This window comes from Meriones unguiculatus, chromosome 14, assembly GCF_030254825.1.
Source record: "Meriones unguiculatus strain TT.TT164.6M chromosome 14, Bangor_MerUng_6.1, whole genome shotgun sequence".
Taxonomy (NCBI): Eukaryota; Metazoa; Chordata; class Mammalia; order Rodentia; family Muridae; genus Meriones; species Meriones unguiculatus.
Window position 1 is genome coordinate 78,142,005 of NC_083361.1, and position 18,806 is coordinate 78,160,810.

Consider the following 18,806-nt stretch of genomic DNA (forward strand, 5'->3'; position numbering starts at 1 on the left):
TTGCTTATCTGGATGGTAAGACTGTCACTTGTTGCTATATTATGGCCCATCATATTACATATGACATATATCCGTGTATCTGTGCTGAAGGATTAGTAGAGAAAATATAATTTAACTTCCTTTCCATGTGATAAGTTCATCTTACCTTCATTATTTCTTCTTTTATAAAGATACTACGAGGCCAAAGCGTGACTACGAAGTTGACGGCAGAGACTATCACTTTGTCATTTCTAGAGAACAAATGGAGAAAGATATCCAAGAGCACAAATTCATAGAAGCTGGCCAGTACAATGACAATTTATATGGAACCAGTGTGCAGTCTGTGAGATTTGTAGCAGAAAGGGTACGTTTGCTTGTCCTATCCTGACTCCCCTGAAGGTTTCTGGTAGCTAACTTCTTTGGTCTTTGCTCCTTCCTGATTGCAAATTAATATCCATGCAGAGAGTTACCTTAAAGCCGTGTCTTTAATCTTTAATTTAAATAAAATATTCTGACTGACTTGTGGATGAAGGAAAGAGAGGAGACCCATTAGGCCAAAGACAGCTAACAGCCTGTGGATAATGGGGACTTGATTTGTTCTTGGCTCACTATGTGACCTAGGAAAATAACACAGAATTTACTAAGGGAGCTTTGTTACCCTTAGTTACCTAGATAAGCTGTTCTTTTTCTCTCTGAAAACTTAACATTGTCATAGTGGAAGGGAGATTCGTGGAAGAATGGTCTAGCCTGTTGCTGCCAGCAATTTTGACTCAGAAGAGGCACTGATGTTGCAATTCCATTCTTGAGAATATCAGAAGCATAGAATAGAGGGGAATATTAGAGGGAGACTAGGATGGGAAACCACTTTAAGATCTGCCTTTAAGATCTGCCCATAGATAGAGCCTATCTCCTCTAAAGACACATGCATAATTCAGAGGAAGAAAACAATTGTCTGATTGTTTGGCTCAGCATGACCCCTCTTTTTGATGCTACCTCCCTTTTGATATACTGATGAATTAAACAACTCACCTCCTCCACAGAGACCCAAAGTAACAGGTATATAGTTCCATTAAGGTAAGTGGGGTAAGAGAAAACTGAAAATCGGGGTTGGGGGTGGGGGGGAGAAGAAGCATGGAAGACTCCAGATCTGGGACAATAGCATGGAATAAAAGCGAGACATCTCCAAAACTAGAGGATGTGTCTTCCTGGCAGGAATAAGAGTTGAAAAGAGCTTCCCAGCAAACCCTTGCTGTGTAGATGCTGGCAGTTCTGCCTACAGGAAAATTCCTCTATGATGAGCAGCCGGAAATCCTCTATGATGAGCAGCCTTATTTTGGAAAAGGATTTCACCTCTTTCCCCAGAAGACATCTAGAAAAGAAAGCTACTTGTCTGATTTTGGACTCCTCTTGGGGTCAGAAAAATCTCCTCTTTTAAAACCCCACATTTGTTCTGCTCTAATCATTTAGGGGTAGCTGGCTTGTGAATTCAGCCTAACTAAGCACAGTGGCTGTGACCTGAGCCTCTTGAGTAACCTGCACTGTAAGGGATGGGGGTTGAGACATAGACAGGGGAAAGATGTGCTCTATCACGTGTGGCGTCATGCTAGTGCCTGGGCTGAAGGCAGGCACCATGTGGTGCTGGAGAGAATAGCTGTCTCTTTGACCATAGGCACACAAAGACAGAGACACCAAAGAGGAAAAACAAAACTTTGCCCAGATATCCATGTCCCACATATCCTCAATCCCAGAGAGGCACTAGAGTTGAAAGACAACAACAAAAGCTCCAACTGTCACATCATCAAAGGGCATCTCTTTCTCACAAGGGACTCTGGCTGAGGTCCTGCTCCTGTGCAGACACCATCAAAGAGCATCATGATTCCTGCTCCTGCCCTCATACATACTGCTACCCACCACTATACCTTGTCAAGACTGTCAGTGAACATCACTGAGGGCGTTTCATAGTTCTTCCCTCTGCCAATGCTGCACCTGAAGTCATACTACTGGTCAGAGGAAACATACTTTAGACTGTCATGACTACCCAGGCTACCAGGCCTGGATTTTGATAGTAACAGCATCAACAGTGAAAGAGGAAACACCTTTTGCTTACCAGGCAAAAATTCATATACGTAATTTTTTTTTATAATTTTGAAAAAACTGCAATTGGTAACCTCAATAACCACTTAGATCAAATGGATAAAGATTATATGAACAGGAAGACAGTTTCTTTGAAATGGCCCAGTCAAACAAAAGGAGTGCTGAGAATATTGAAAATATACAGAGCCATTAAATAAACAAATATCCTAATTTCAAAAGCACAAAAGATGGGGAGAAAAAAAGACTTCAGGACACAGAAAGCAACAGAAAAAAAAATCTATGAATATATAAAAGAATAGGTAGCTCATAGGGCCCTGAAATAAGTATGACAAACATAAAACTTTACCACGGAATATTAGAATATTGTGTAGTATACAAGATACCAAAAGTACAAAACAATTTTTTAATCTGCTAGAAAAAACTTTCAAGAGATTATCATTAGACTAACAAGATTTCTCAACAAAAATTCTACAGCGTAAGAGGGAACACAGTGAGGTAGCCCAAGTCTGGAAGAAAAAGAAAACCGTACCTAGCATGATCAGCCTTTAAAAATCAAGGAGAAATGGGTACCCAGGAAGTCTAGGAACGACTGAGGTATTCATGACCATTAGACTAGCCTCACGGATACTAAAAAAGAGAAAAACAAAACCTAAAACAAGACATAGTCAAGTGTGATGATACATGTCTGTAACATCAGCATTCAAGAGAGTGAAAGTTTCAAGACAGCCTGGGCTACAAATTAAGATACTACATGGGGAGGGGCCAGTTACAGAGAGACAAAGAGCATCATTATATAGTGCTTAAGGGAGTAATGCAACAAAAATACATAAAGATTGTACATCTACATGCAGTTAATGTTAGAGGGCTCACCTTTATAAGACTGTCCCCAGCACAGTAGAACACGAGTCAGGCTCAACTGCAATAGTAGAAAAGCTGAGAAGTCAGGCTCTAATACAACACCCCATTTTTATCAATGGAAAAAAGTCATCCAGACCAAAAACAAGACACAAAATCAATAGAGTTCACCTATATTATCAATCAAATGGATTTCACAGACATTCACACATCAATTCTATTCAAATTTAAAGCCATTGAAGTGTTGTCCTGGATGTGTCATTAAAACTAGAAGCCCACAATAAAAGAAATTTTATAAGTGAACAGAGGATTGAATTCAAGGATTAACTCTTGAAAACATCAGAAAAACCTAAATACCCCCCCCCATAAATGAAGATAGCAATGCAACATACCAAAATTATAACAATAAAGAACTACAAAGTTAATAACAGTAAGCAGCCACTTAAATGGAAAGAAGAAAAAACAGATTTCCAATAAGTAACCAAACAATGCTCTTACTAAGTAGAGAAGCAAGGACACTAAGTGAGATTGCTGGAAGAAAACAAAGAACAATGATTATACAAGAAGTAGACGGTACAAAGACTGTAGAGACAATACAAAAAATGCCTGAACCAAAGTGTTGGCTTTCAAAAAGATAAACAAAATTGACAGAACTTAAACTATACTAACCAAGAAAAGAGAGATGACTAAATTAAAAGTTAAAGATGAAACAGAAGACATCCCATCCCCCTCAGAAATGCAAAGGATCATTGGGAAATTTAATGAAAAATGATATGATAATACATCAAAAACCCTGCATGATAGAGAAAATTTTCTGGATACATATGGCTACTTATCAAAATTGAACTGTGAGGACATGAAAAGTCTGAATACAGCAATCACAACCAATAATACCTAAGCTGCTAATAAAATGTCTCCCAAGGGGGTGTATGAGGCCCCACTTCTCTCTAAAAATCTAGAGGCAGTTACTGGTTGCTGGGGAAGATAGAAGATGTTATCAGTGGCATAGCCATTAATAAGTTTCCCCATTCCTGCAAATAACACCTCCCCTGAGCACCTATAGCCAACCCTATTTAAAGTAAGTAAAGACGGATTCATTAAGTAAAAAGGTACTAGTTGGGAAGAGGATGGGGATCCAGTGGCCATTGAACTGGGACAAGAGAGGGTAATAAAGGTTGAGTATGATCAAAATATATTATGACATTTCATATATGTATGTACTAATAATGAAACTCATGGAATAAAATAAGCCATGTTACACATTGGGGGAAAAAAATGTTTTCCAAGGAAGTAAATTAAGGATCAATGGCTTCACAAATATTCTTCTAAGGAAGAATTAATGAAGCCTGTCATGGTGGTACATGCTTTTTTAATACCAGCACTTCAGAGGCTGAGAAAATATGATCCAGAGTTCAAGGGCAGCCTCAACTATACAGCAAGTCTGAAGCCAACCTGGGCTGCACAAGACCCTAGCTCAAAACTTTAGAGCGAAGAAATTAAAAAAGGGAAGGAGGGAGAGAGAAAGAATATTACTACTAATGATAACTTTTCTACCTCCTTCATATGACTGAAATTCCCAAATTCATTTTATAGCCAGCATTATCCTATTCCCAAAGCCACACAAGAACACAACAATAAAAGAAAAAGAAAGTCATAGATTAATATGGTGCACATAGATGCAAACATTATTCACAAAATAACATTAAATCAAACCATTCATGGTAGTTCACCCATAAGGTCTAAACTACTTGAGAAATCAATAATAGGTGCATAATAATTGCACAAGTTTTTGAACAATCTAAGCAGTGTATCAAGGTCCTATCTCAGAAGAGTAGAGAAGAAAAAGAACAAAGAAGAATCGAGAACATCAAGTTCATTCAATATAGTTGATTTCATCACAGGGCTAAAATAAAAGCAATCCACATAAAAATAAAACTGACAAACTAATTTTGTAAAGCACCAAAATATACAAATATCAGAAGGTTTTTCTACATTCTATTAATTTTCTAGGAAACCGTGAAAACAATTCAATTTATAATTACTATAAAAATAGCAAGGTGCCTAGAAATAAGCTTAGCCAAGAAAGTGAAAGATTTCCACAAGAAAATACAAGACGCTGATAAAAGACATTGAAGAGTCATAAAAAAAAAAAAAAAAGTAAGACTTCTTACGCTCATGGACTAGAACTAACATTGCTGAAAGGTCCCCACTGCCCGCCATGGGTAATCCTGATTGGCAGTTTGATGGAACGGGCAACAAATCTCTCAGCATGTCTGGAGGTGTTATTCAGGCAAGTTTAATTGCTGTGGAAAGACCCTCCTTAAATGTGGGCTGCTTGATTCCATAGGGTCCCCCGGGGTCTCAGACTTCATTAAGAGAGAAAGAGCTGGACACCAGCATTTACCTGTCTCTGCTTCCTGTCTGTGGCCAGTCACTTCATGCTCCAGCCACCGTGACTTCTCTGCCATGATGGACTGTTCCCTTCCTTTCTTAAGTTTGCATTTTATTATCTGATATTTTATTGCAGCAACAGAGAAGTAACTGACAGACTGCTAAAATCACAGTGCTGATACAGTACAATCCCTATCAAAATATGAATGATAGTCTTCACAAAACTTGAAGTAATTCAACCCTAAACATACATGGAAGCACATGCACAAGGAAAGGAAACACAGCCAAAACCATATTGAGCAAAAAGAACAAAGATCCCAATTCCCAAATTCAAGACATACCACATAGCCATATTAATGAAAGCAACAATGATTTAGACAGAGTATCAGACACATGGACAAAAATCCTCTCAGAGTGAGTTGTGGACCTAAATGTGAGACCAGAAATTCTTTAACTGGTAGGGGAAAATGCAGGTTAACATCAAGACATTGGGTAGGACCTTAAAAGCCCAGAAAACATAATTAAAAATTGATAGATGCAATTACATCAAACTAAAAAGTTAGTATACAGCAACGTAAACAGTAAAATAAGGAGACAACCCAGAGGATGGGAGAAAATACCTGTCAGCCAGTCATCTAACAGAGATGATATCCAAAATGTACATAAGGGACTCTAAACACTTAACAAAATAATTACTCTAATTGTTTGAAATAGGCAGGTGGTGTGGATAGACACTTCTCAAAGAAGACATCAAATGACTGAAATATGTGTTAGCGGTGAATATCATTGGCTATCAGAAAAACAACTCAAAACCATTTCAACTGCACCCCAGTAAAAAACTATTATAAAAAAGAAAAAGTAAGCAAATGCTGGGTAGATAGGAAGGCAAAGAAATCCTGTTATCTTTTTAAGGGAAATGTGAGCTGGGGCAGCCCTCATAGGGAGCACTATGGGAGTACTTCAAAATTAAGTCCAAGGCCGGGAGAGATGTCTCAGTGGTTAGGAGTACTTCCAGCTCTTGAAAAAGACTTGAGTTCAGTTCCCAGCACCTACGTCAGGCAACTCTCAACTGTCTGTAACTCAAGTTCCATGAGGTCCAACGCCTCTGACCTGCCAGCACCTACAGACACATGCCCCCACACAAACACGCATGCATGCATACACGTAAGTAAAAAAACAGTAAATCTTGAAAACCGAGACTAGGTCTGCCTGAACCATCTGTCCTACTGCTGGCTACTTATCCAAAAGATGTAAAATCAGCATATCAAAGGGTTTTTTCAGGTCTTTGGTGCCAGTGGCAACATTAGTAAAAACTAAGATATAGAATCACCCTCGGTGTCTATAGCAAATGGAAGGTAGGTATGTAGGTAGGTAAGTCGCTAGATAGATGCTAGATCCCTATCATCTGCAGAAAAATAAAGGGAACAAGGGTTAGAAAAGCCAGTCACACTAACACAAGTACTACCTATTCATTCTTTCTCATATGTTAAACAGCATTGACCTGAAAGAACAGCGATTACTACGGACCAAGAAAGCTGTTTGCTTAGAAAGAGTATGCTTGACCTGATCGGTGCACTCAGTGAGCATGTGTGAAAATACCGTGCTGAACCCTGTTAATAGAACTGCTATCTTTCTGAACAGATCAACCTTAGGAAGTTGACTGTCTGAGAACATACTACAACAGCTCTAGTTTCCTTTTCCCAGCAGGCAGCCTTTCGAGCTACATGGACTGGTTCTAGTCAGTAACCTAGAAAGCTGTGTGTATTTTCCCCCTTGAACATATAAACACGGCCTATGCTAACTGAAAAGGATACCGGCTAGTACATAACGAAGCATCACTTACTCCTTTCATATAACTAATGAACTTCACAGACAGCAAAGCTGGGATTTATTATTTAAGTGATAAGGCATGCAGCATCTTGGTGCACTCCTCATAAGCAGTTGCGCGTTCTCTGGGCTCTTCATTTTATACAGACAACATGCTTTTTCCCCCCTGTATTGCTGACTTACGATTGCTTCTATCTACATAAAATACCCTTTTCTTGTGTAGAGTTCTCTTAGGCTCCAAGTAATAAGGCCATTTCTCCCCAGGAGGGAGAATGTGATGTGGCAAATCATTCTGCTTTCCCAGAAATATTTTATGAAGTAGCTCCCGGCACTCAGCATCCTCGGCTCCGGAAACCAAATTAAATGAGGTGTTTTATAAAGAAGAAGGCTTTTTATCTGTTAACAAACAAGTTTACATACTCTCTTCAAGAATCAGCTTATAACCATATATATATATATGCCATATAAAACTGCCTTCAATCATGTATCTATCATGACAGAGTACACATAAGAGCTGAGCAAATTAAAAAAAAAAAAAAAGAGCTGAGCAAATGTATAGAATTGTTCAACGCTTCTGTGATCCCCATTCTGCTAGCTTTAGCACTGGTTAAAATGGTGAAAAATATATACTCTAACCACCAATTCTGCCCATGCTCAAAAGCTGAGCTTCAGTCTTACTACTAGTGAATTTTGGGTCATTGGTCAATATTGTCTTATACCCTGTAAAATGCTTTCAGTAATACCTCCCTCACAGACTTCAAATTACTCTTTGAAGTGAGATGTCTGTTCAGTCTTTATTAACCCAGTTTCATGCCTTCCTCTAAAACACGCTTTATTTTATTTCATTGGACAGTGGCCATTTTTCTTGATATTTTTAACCTAGTATTTTCCTCATCTTTCTACCAGGGCAAACACTGTATACTTGATGTATCGGGAAATGCTATTAAGCGGTTACAAGTCGCCCAGCTCTATCCCATTGCCATCTTCATAAAGCCCAAGTCTCTGGAACCTCTGATGTAAGTGGAACACAAGTCCTCAAGCTCCCTGCTCCTAATCCCCAGCCACGTGGTTTGTCATAAAGGAAGGCCAGTGTTGATCATTTAGCAATTCCCTTTTTGCATATGTGTGTGTGTGCATGGATGCGTGGATGTGGGTATAACACTTTGCTGTCTTACAAATTATTTAAGCTTTACAATTCCTATTTGTTGGTAGCTTCATTTGGTCTAAAAGGTTTTTGGGTGGAGACAGCAGTTATTTTAGTGTTTGGGTTTTGTTTTTGCAAATGACAGGAGACTGTCCTCTCTATATTGTATCTAACTTTGAGAACAGTTTCACTGGTAAATAATTAAATGTGTGATTTTGTTTTGATTTTTTTTAATAAAGGGAACAAATAACACCTGAATTTTCTCATTGACATTCTCCATTGCCCTTAATAGAATTCTGACTCTCTGTTAAGACATATAGACAGAGTCTTCCCTAGTGACATGACTATTTTCTTAATTTATTCATCTCTACATCTGTGCAAAATACATAAGCACTTGTAAAATACCTCTCTTCAAAAAACAGTAAGCATGTTAGACAGACATCCATGATCTGACAGAACGCCCATCTAGATAGTTCCCATATAACAGTGACACCGCTGTAGTAACAGTAGCAAACCATACAGGCCACAAGCAGACACATGAAAAGTGGGCAGGCTAGACCAGCTCTTTCCTTTACCAGTGACCCTTCGTATAACCTCAGCACAAATGGCTAGAACGCCCTAAGATTAGATCCCCACCTGTAAACTAGATGGTGACCTGTACCTTGTAGAGAGAAGACTGAACAAGGTCACAGAGGCTCATATAGTCAGTGTCCTATGACTGCACACTCAATAAATAGTATTATTATTGCGAAAGATATGAGGTTACTTTTAGAGCATTAATTTAATCTCATCATAAAACACAAGCAGCTTCCTATAGAATGCCAGAGATAACATCAATGCATCCTAGCTCAAAGACTTGAGTGTAGGCAGGCTGTGGACTGAACCATACAGAACACACTGGAAAACAATGCTTTTGGAAAGACTGTGAAAATAGAAGGTATTCCCAGAGATGAAGGCCATTGTTTTCTGAGGCTGTCAGCTACCTGTCTGGTCTCCTCTGAGAAAAGCTGCAAACTGAACCATAAGAGTTGAAATGGCAGTTGAAAGAATTAACTTAAAACACATAGTTGATCTCTGGGGAAATTGCCAGAATTGTATCCTTAAAGCAGAGTATATCCCCAGAAGTAAAAGTAGACAAGGGTTTTTGCCAAGACAGGGAAATAAAATTAGGAAGCAAATGTGAAGAATATTAACCAGTTGCCACATAGACAAATGTGTGCTGATGATAATACGTGTTCTTGTTATTACTCCAATGGCACATGTGAAATTTCTTCTGCGTAGGGTATTTCATAGTTAAGTAACCACAAATGTCATTATGTAAAAGTGATTTATAATCTGTAGACTGCAGCACAAAGCTATGCAATGTTAACATCAAGAGAGAAAAGTAGTGCCCGCCTCTTGGGAACAGCAACATAAAAGCTCATTTTAGAAATAGAAATTAGTCCACATAACACAATGGGGTAGATGACTTTCTAGGGAAGTAAAGCCTGAGGGACCAAGAGCAGTGGCACATTTAGTCCACTGTGACGGTGGGAGACAGCCCATCTGGTGCTCAGTGGAAGATCTACTTCCTTCCATAACTACCAGATGATTTATTTAGCTCTGCCTTAGGGCCCTGTCACAGGCACTTATCACCAAGGAAAATTAAGCATGCCAAAGACTGGATGCCACAATGAGGGCAGTGTCTTTGTCATAATTTGCTGCAGCCATATCCGTGGCCATGACACTCAGCCTTGTGTGATCTCATTACTAAGGGCCGCTGTTTATGCTTCACTCTTTCCTGAGGCTTTTTACTTCGGGAGCAACGCTGTCATGAGTTGCCCATTCCCCAAGAAGGGGCAAAGCTTGGTCAGCCGGAACAAAAGCACGGCAGCTGTCAGAGCGAGACAGTGACACACCATCACACACATTACTTCTTCCATGCCTCGTGCACAAAGCCGATCAGCAAGCGCACAGCTGCCTCTTGAGAGGAATGTAAATTCAAGGGCATATATGAAAGAGATGTTTTCATAATGTGCCGCCTCCTGACTTCTCTGCCTACCCCAGAGCAACGAGAAGCTTTCCTGTGTCCATGTTCCCTACCACCACCAATGGTCGGTTATAGCTTTGCACCCATGATGCACTGTGCTTACCTGTACTTGTATGTGTGCTATGATTATGTTTATTTACCTCACTCAACACTTGTTCACTCACACACTCGACAATTGTTGAATCAAGCTCATGCCATGCGCTAATGAACAAGCCACAGGCCTCTCCCTCTAAGAATCCAAAGCTTAGGCATGAATGCTGAGGGGTACAGTGAGACTATTTAAGCAACAAAGGTTCAGTAAATACCTACTTTGTACTTCAGCTTTCAGCGGCATCCAAACCCATGCCCAACTTCTTTCTTCACATAACCATGTTTCAAAAGATAGCACACTTTGGTATCATATGACCCCGGATAGAGTGTGATTAGGAGGAGGGGTTCAAGTTCTTACTCCAGAACCCCTTTATTTCATAGACAACCCACACCCTTGAAGTAGCGAAGTCCCCTCGCTACTTCAAGCCCCCACAACTTGCACCAGGAAAGAGATTGACTAAGACCAGGTGTTCCAAACCTGGATCTCTGGCCCCTAAGGGTCATATAAGGCCCTGATGCTTTCAGAAAGGCACCTAACCAGCCAATCAAAATGTCTGCTCACTTGGTTGAAATTCTACTTTCAATGGCTAGAGGCTCTGGAAGGATAACACTAACTCAGAGTAGGAATCAATAAATTCCTTTTAGCAAGAATTAGAAAAATATGTATTTTCCTCCCAGCTTCTTCGCCCTTGAGACTAGGTAGCATTTAAGGTACCATATAATCAAATAACATTCTTCTACATAGTTATAAACCAGACGAAGACTGTCATAGGCAAAATTCCTTTGTAGCCCATTTCCTATCTGAACAAAAATCAAGCAGCCATCAGAGTTTCTTTGTTGTTGTTGTTTTGCCTTTTCAATACATTTTAATTTACAAAGAGTAACTCTTTGTGTTGAAGGATATGGTATCATAGTTCAGTTCATAAATGTAATGATCAGATCAGGCTCCACGAATAGTCATCACTTCAAGTCATCACTTGAGATCACACCAAATCCCAATTAGCCACTTAGTCAACTAGTTGCTCACAACCACATTTACCATGTGGTGCTAATAAAGGCTATTTCTTCTACCCAACTGCACCCTACACCCACTAGGTTACACCATTTGACTAAACTGCTTGATTATAGTCACAGTTGAAAATACTATGGTCCCAGCACTTTTCTATCATTCTGTGTCCACTGTAGCTCAGTCCTTCAGCAGACACTTCTGCTGTCATTTGGTCACAAGAACAGGAAGTCTAGAGTCCTCGCCACTATGGACATGCCTCAATGTTTATGAGATTGAGTAGTTAGAGCTACAGCATACCTCAGGGATCTGCCCTACTTCTCATAATACTCCAGAAGCTCTGTTTGTTTCTGCTTACCAGGCTTGCATGGAGCATGAACTGCAGACCTTAGAAGGGATGAAGGCAAGAAACTAAACCTTTTGTAAAGTGAGGACCTGAGAACAAACAAGACTAGTTCTGTTCGATATAGTGCTGCCTAACAAACCCAGATATAATTTCCTCTTTCCTCTTTCCTCTGACCACTTCTAGAAGACTGTGTTCAATTCTGTGTCCTACATATATGTTAGAGATGTGGAAATCTACTCAAAGTCAAACATAGGAAGTTTGGGTTTAGGAATACAACAGAAAAGTGGTTGAAGAACAGCCTGTTCTGTTGAAGTGGAACCTCAAGGGACACACAGCACTTCATTTAAATACGGTAGGGCCTGCTGGAAAGGAAGTTTAGTCCCACTCTAGGGACTGCAGGGGACCAAACAGAGGCCACAGGTCACAAGGAGATGGGTTCTCCTTCAGCTCATTGCTGCACATGATGCCTGTCCTCCAAGGGAGTGAACACGCTGGAAAGGAGCTGTCAACAACAGAAATGGCTGCACCAGTGAATCCAAAGTGAAGCAGGGCTCTTTTTTGCTATGCATTTTAAAATTTGGAAGATTCAGTATACTCTTTATGCTCTAATATCAAACGCTCGTTTCCCAGGGAGATGAATAAACGGCTAACAGAGGAGCAAGCGAAGAAAACCTATGACCGGGCAATTAAGCTAGAACAAGAATTTGGAGAATATTTTACAGGTAAGTTTCCTTGGCCCCAGGCACTACAGGAAAAGAAGATAAATTGCCTGGTGTTGTGCTAGAATCTGCTCCATGCCTGGTAAAGCCAGGCCCCAGAGCCTTCCAGTAGAGATTGCCTAGTTATGTTTTCTACACTGTCTGCCTTGCCCACTTTGGTTTAGGGCTCCAGATTCTCTCCTCTCTGAGCTAGCTCGCTTCCAGTTCTCCACTGGCCCTAAACCAGGAGTGGCAGATGCCTCTGAGCTGTCTTCTGCTATCAAAGAGATCTTAAACATACTACCTCATTAAACTATCTCCCTGATTGATTCAGAAAACATGAAAATGGATGTTTTTAGGCTCAAAATGGGCAGTGTCTACAACAGTTACTGTCCTGCAGTCCCTGCTTTGAAGACTTGTAGGCCTATCTCCTCAGTCAGCAGCACAAGAAACAAACTTGGAGATGTTTCTGTTAATGCTGTTGTAAGTCCAATAACAGCTTTTGACTTTTTAAAAATGTCTTTGGCAACAAGATATTTTAGGGATGGAATATGAATTTCTTGTGGATGTCCTGAGTTCCTACTTCTTCCCTGCTCTTAGGAAACACTGATTAAATCGGAGAGAAACCAGCTTTGGTCGAATTTATCTTACAGCTGATTCTCAATGGTTTATAAACAAGATCCTGAGTCTGAGGTATAGCTCCAGGAGTAGACTTTTTGCCAGGCTTGTATAAGACTCAGAATTTGACCCCAGCATCCTCCAAAATAGCATTAATTACAACAACACCCCTCGTGAATTACTGGCATGAAGTGAGATGGTGTTTGTTGCAGTTGTTCTGAATACTGAAAGTGCCAACAGCAGAGCAGTGTGTAATTATTTTTACCAAAGTTAATATTAAGTTTCTCTCAGCAGTATGAGTGTTACTTCATTCTAGGATAGCATCCAAGTGGGGAAAAAAAAAATCAAAGGGCTGGAGAGATGGCTCAGCAATTAAGAAAGATTGCTGCACTTCCAGAGAACCCAAGTTCTCATGATGAACATCAAGCCTCATGATGAGTTGTCTGTCGCTGATTCGAGCTTCTGTTGGGTGAGAGATCACTGTTCTCACCCCCAACGGAATGCCTCCTAACTCTGGGTATTTTTGTTTTTGCCACAGCTATTGTCCAAGGAGACACCTTAGAAGATATTTACAATCAATGCAAGCTTGTTATTGAAGAGCAGTCTGGACCTTTCATCTGGATTCCCTCAAAGGAAAAGTTATAAATTAGCTACTGCACCTCTGACAACGACAGAAGAGCATTTAGAAGAACAAAATATATATAATATAATACTTGGAGGCTTTTATGTTTTTGTTGCATTTATGTTTTTGCAGTCAATGTGAATCCTTATGAATGTACAACACAAACTGTGTGAAGCCATGAAGGAAACAGAGGGGCCAAAGGGTGGGACAGAGAAGACATTGCAGGATGCAGGAAGGCTTTGGTTTGCTCAAAGGACCAGGTGTAGGGATGAACCTCTGATGGGCTCTCTGCCCTAGAGATGGGCAGCCTTCTCACCCCAGCAGATGTCCAGAGCTGATTTAGCTGCTGAGCTCTCTGTGTTTTTTGCTTTAAGAAAAGTGGCCAGCACTCGAACCTCGCCAACCTTCCCCTTCCCCACCTCTGTAATTGGTACATTGAATTTTATAACTATGCACATCCTTTGATTTCTTAACAAGCAAAGGAAATAAGGAAAACAGGAAGGGGTCCCTTTGGAGACGACATATTGTCAGGGGAGGATGATTGCTTAGTTTCCTTGGCTGGCATGTGCAAAGACAAGCGTGTCATAAAATTGACAAGTGTGTGGAGGATTAACCTTACTGAGGAGGGGATTCCATCTGGCCTAGCTTTATGATTGTCATTGTCTATTTTGCCATTTATAAGCTGAAAGAAGGCACTAAAGATGAGAATAATTTATACAATAAAATATATTAAATGTATAGAAATGAATTTCTATAGGTTAAAAAGTTTTGTGAAATATTTTGTAAAGACTAAAAAAAAAAACATTGAAAGACTAAATGTACGCACTCTCAGCAGAAGATCAAATCAAGAATTTGAGGCTGCGCTCTCCCTTTTGTTGCCAATTATCCATTCAGAGTATCTGAGTTCCCTGCAGGTCTGATGAAGACTTCCCCCTCACACCCATCCCCCATCACCCATGCACACTAGCACACTAGCGATACACTCTTACGGAACACACTCCTTCATAACTTTCCCTCATAGATATTTTTGGAAGAGATTTTTGTTACAATTCTTTTTCTTAAGCCAATGGCTTTTCAGAGACAAACTCACGCAAATAATCAAAAGGGAACAATTGCTTTCCTCTCGTCAAACAGCCTGAGTCAACCACACAGATAGTCAAATAACTTTGACCCTAGTTACTGGCATAACAGTTCAAGAACCATTCAGTATTCCAGCAAACCATAAGTCATTAAGATTATCTTTTCTTTTTTTTTTTTCACAGAGCAATGAGTGTTTTGTAAAACCCCGAGTTGGCATTACAGGGGGAGATCTGTCCTAAGTTGCACTATTTCTATGAGGAAGAGAAAAAAGAGAAGTTATCTGGTTGGGAGTGGTGAGGGATGCACAATTTTTGTTTCAGTACATAGGGCAAAGAGAACCACAAGGAGAGGACAATTTCTGACTTTGAGCTCAATCAGTTGAATTGCCTTTCTTAGGGCTGCACCTGGACCAAGTTTATTTTTCTAACAATTATACTAATGATGATTTTAAAAAAGAAACCTCCCAAAGCCTATAAGCTGAAACATAAAGTTAGCTTCCCACGTTAGCGCTGATGGTGGCGTCAGCAATGGGTCTGCCCAGTGTTCAGAGAGAGACTTTTTAGTGTTATTAATAACCACTCACGTCTGGGTTCTATGCCTGCCCAGATTAAGCCCCATCGCCTTATTTCTGGGGTACATCAAGACCTGGCAGGGATTCTGCCACACTGTGCAGCCAACCAGCATGCAGGCTGGAGTACAAGAACACATGACAGAGCCATCAGAGTGATGGGGCTTCTTCTAAGCTGGAACTTCAGAACTTGAAACTGAGAGTCTCTTTCCAAAACCAAGGGTTGTTCACCTTTCACTAAAAACCATTGTCTGCCCAGCTGCAGGCACCAAAACAAACATTAAAATGCAGAATTATGTATCTACCTATAGTCTTGAGGCTGCCTTTGCCTGTGGAAGGAGAAACAGGCAGCCATGCACATTTTTTTTCCCTCATATGAAAATTTAATTTTTCTAGAGATAGCCTTAGAGGGCTCAAAATGTTCAAAGATGTGTCCATGTCTGCAACTCACCAGTTTCAGGTCGAGGCCAACTTCCATCAATATTGCTCTCAGAAGTTTTCTGCCACTAGAATGCCATTCCTGATCCCAGCTCTCTTTATAGGCCGCCATGCGAACTTCTTTGGTTTCTCCACTGAGCATGCACCCATTTACCTTAGAGGACTGTCATTAATGAGTAGATGTCTCCTCCAGTTGTGTGATGTGCTTTCCATTTGATAGTATTGCTGTGGCTGAGTACAATCAAATTGAACCACAAACCATTGGTTTTGTAGTCATATGATTATTTATTTTCCCAGTGTAGATGCTTCCAAATCAGCATTTGCACTGATTTTTTATGTAGATTTATATAAATATATATACAAATATATTTGCTTGAAGAATCACCAAGCACATTGGTGAGAGGGCCTTTTCCTATAGAATTCACTCATCCATTTTGTTGTGTTGTCTTGCACTTCCCAATGTTGAGGTCTCTGTGGCTCCGAAGAACTGGTGTATTTTGCAGCAAATCTGCTGACGACATTTAGAAATGGCATGAAAGTCACCCAGATCACATCTGGTGCAAATGCACCTGGAGCCTTGGGCCAGACTGGTGCTAACACTGCAAACTTTGTCCGGAGCTCTCTCCAATCTGAAGGCTCGCTGGGGGCACAGTGTCACCTTCACATGCTGGGCCCTTTCAGAAAAGTGCCAGATCGTGTCACTGGTGCTATTTTTCATGCTCTGGTACAATGTGTAGCACCATGGGGGTCTCAGCTTTACCAAAACCGAAATCCCACCTGTCAGCCAGTTATTGCTGAGGCATTTGCTTATTGCTCTTTTCCATGAGATTGATGGCCTATTCTTTGAAAGCCTTTTCTCCCAGACCCAAATTCAGGGGTTGGCTCTATCCACTTGGCAAACCCATCTAGATGAAGCTGCACTCGGTGCCTCTGTGAGCTGTCTTAAATCCTACTGCCAGCCCTTCAGGACTGAGCCAGGGGATGCTCTGTATACCTCTGGCTCTCGCCCATTTTTTCCCTTCATTTTTTTTTCTACTGCTATCCTCTCATCACCTGTCATTTTGATCCTCTCTTTCTCTCCTCCCTGGGTTGTTGACTGTGCCTCCCTCTCTCCTCTGTCTTTCTGTCCATCCCTCCTTTACCTCCATCTCCTGTTTTCCTTTTTATTTTTCTCCCAAACCTGCCTTCCCTCTTATCTCCTCACATAGTTCTGATCATCAGCACATCCATTCCTTTGTTTTCCTGTCCTATAAAGGGCTCATGGCTGATTCAGACAGCAAGTCCACACAATGGACTAAAGACACAAATACTTGGGGTCACCATTTTACTTACTCAGCCTAGAAAGCAAAGCTGAGTACGAGGCCCTGACCTGGAGCCAGCCTGCACCGCTGCCCTGGCAGTGCTGATGCAAGAGCTGTGGGCCCCCCAGCACATGGAAGCCTCTGCCTGGCCTGTCTCCAGGAACTCACTCCCAGCACCACCCAGGCTGAGGACACTTCCTTTCAACAGAGGCAAACTCTGGCCCCAACAACTGTTCTCACAAACCTCACTGAAGCCATGACACCGCCCTGGTTTGGAGAGAGTTTTCTCCTCTACCTTTTTTTTTTTTTTTTTCCCATTTCCATGTGAAGCCCCCTCTCCTTTTCAGCTGGTGATTGCTCTGGTGAGATTGAATGGACTTGCCAGTGAAATGACATCTTTTTTCCTACCTTGGTCCTGCCTAAAATTCCTACAAAAAGCATTTAAGCCAAGGACTAAGGTTAGTTCCTAAATTTATTATATTAATGAGTCACTCCTGGGGAGACATCCGTTCCCTCGAAGCATGTGGGGTACTTCCTGTGACAACTGATTTTCCAGGAAACTCCATAGAGAATTGTGTGGACATGCATTATTTAAGTGTGTGGTATATATGGTATGCAAACCATGTATACACATTACACCAAGTATGATTCAATGTGGTTGGAAACACATACACACTCCAGTCTGTAAATATTCTTCCTCACTGAAACCTGCGCTTCAGAAATCATTTCTCGTACAGCTGTGCAGTTCCTTGTAGCAGCTGAAGACAAGCTAAGACAGGAAGAGAATTTAGACAAAGATGAGCTAAAAGAGCATAGTATCTCCCTCGCATCTCACAAGGACAGACAACCAAGCAGCAAGGTTGACTCCCAATGGGATGGCAAACTTTTCTTCTTTTCAAATTTGTGTTTCCTAAGTGTATCTTAACTTCTGAGTGCACCAGGTTGTACCCATTAGATCCTTTTACTATGACAATTTTGTGCTTCTCTCTGACAGGGTGTTTCTCCATCGAGCTGTAATGCAGGATGGGAGGGAGGGAGGGAGGGAGGGAGGGGGAATTACTCCTTGCCTGGCTGGAGTTTACGGAGACACTGCACAGCTTACACTCCTGTTAAATGTAAATATTCAACACTTCCATTCCATTTGTGTAAAAAATAAAGCACACACGATTATAAAATCAAGATGTATATTTCATACTCCGTGTGTCCGTGAATATTTATTGCGTTTCCAGTTGTCGTGGTGGTCCCATTGTAAAAATGCTTGATAGAGTGTTTATAAACATGTCCTGGTTTTCTTATATAAATATTAAAACATTTTCTACTTTATAGCAAAACTATATTCTCCCAAAGCATAATTTGTGTTATTTCATAAGAGGATTACTCATTTCTATTTTTATCAAATATGTCTGATTTCAGAGCAAAATTGCAGTCAGTGTGTTTGCACTGAAAAATATTGGCACCATTGAGAGAAACTGACAGTGCTGCATTTGCATATTTTTAAATATTTGATTATCATCTTGCCTGCTTTTAATCAGAATTTTTTTCATGAATGAATAATGTATTAAAAATTAGGCTTTCTAAGACATACCTCTATACGAAGAAAAAAATTTCCAGTATCACATGATGCAAAGACTAGATTTTTTTTTTAATTTATCTGATACTTACCGCACAAAGAAAGGCCTAATTTAGAGAGACAGTGTCATTATACACCCCAGGGCGACAA

The 18,806-nt window shown here is 40.5% G+C and overlaps 1 protein-coding gene across 29 annotated transcripts in view; it reads left to right on the forward strand.

The window, feature by feature from the left end:
- The window catches only part of Dlg2 (discs large MAGUK scaffold protein 2), a 1,917,798-nt gene extending 1,899,520 nt beyond the window's left edge, over positions 1-18,278 (forward strand). For all 29 annotated transcript variants that reach the window (XM_060367555.1, XM_060367549.1, XM_060367550.1 and 26 more), the window contains 4 exons: positions 171-343; positions 8,053-8,162; positions 12,392-12,483; positions 13,616-18,278. In XM_060367555.1, coding sequence (XP_060223538.1) covers positions 171-343; positions 8,053-8,162; positions 12,392-12,483; positions 13,616-13,722 — 482 coding nt within the window. In that variant the 3' untranslated portion in view covers positions 13,723-18,278. The remainder of the gene's footprint in view (positions 1-170; positions 344-8,052; positions 8,163-12,391; positions 12,484-13,615) is intronic.
- Positions 18,279-18,806: the final 528 nt, after the last annotated feature.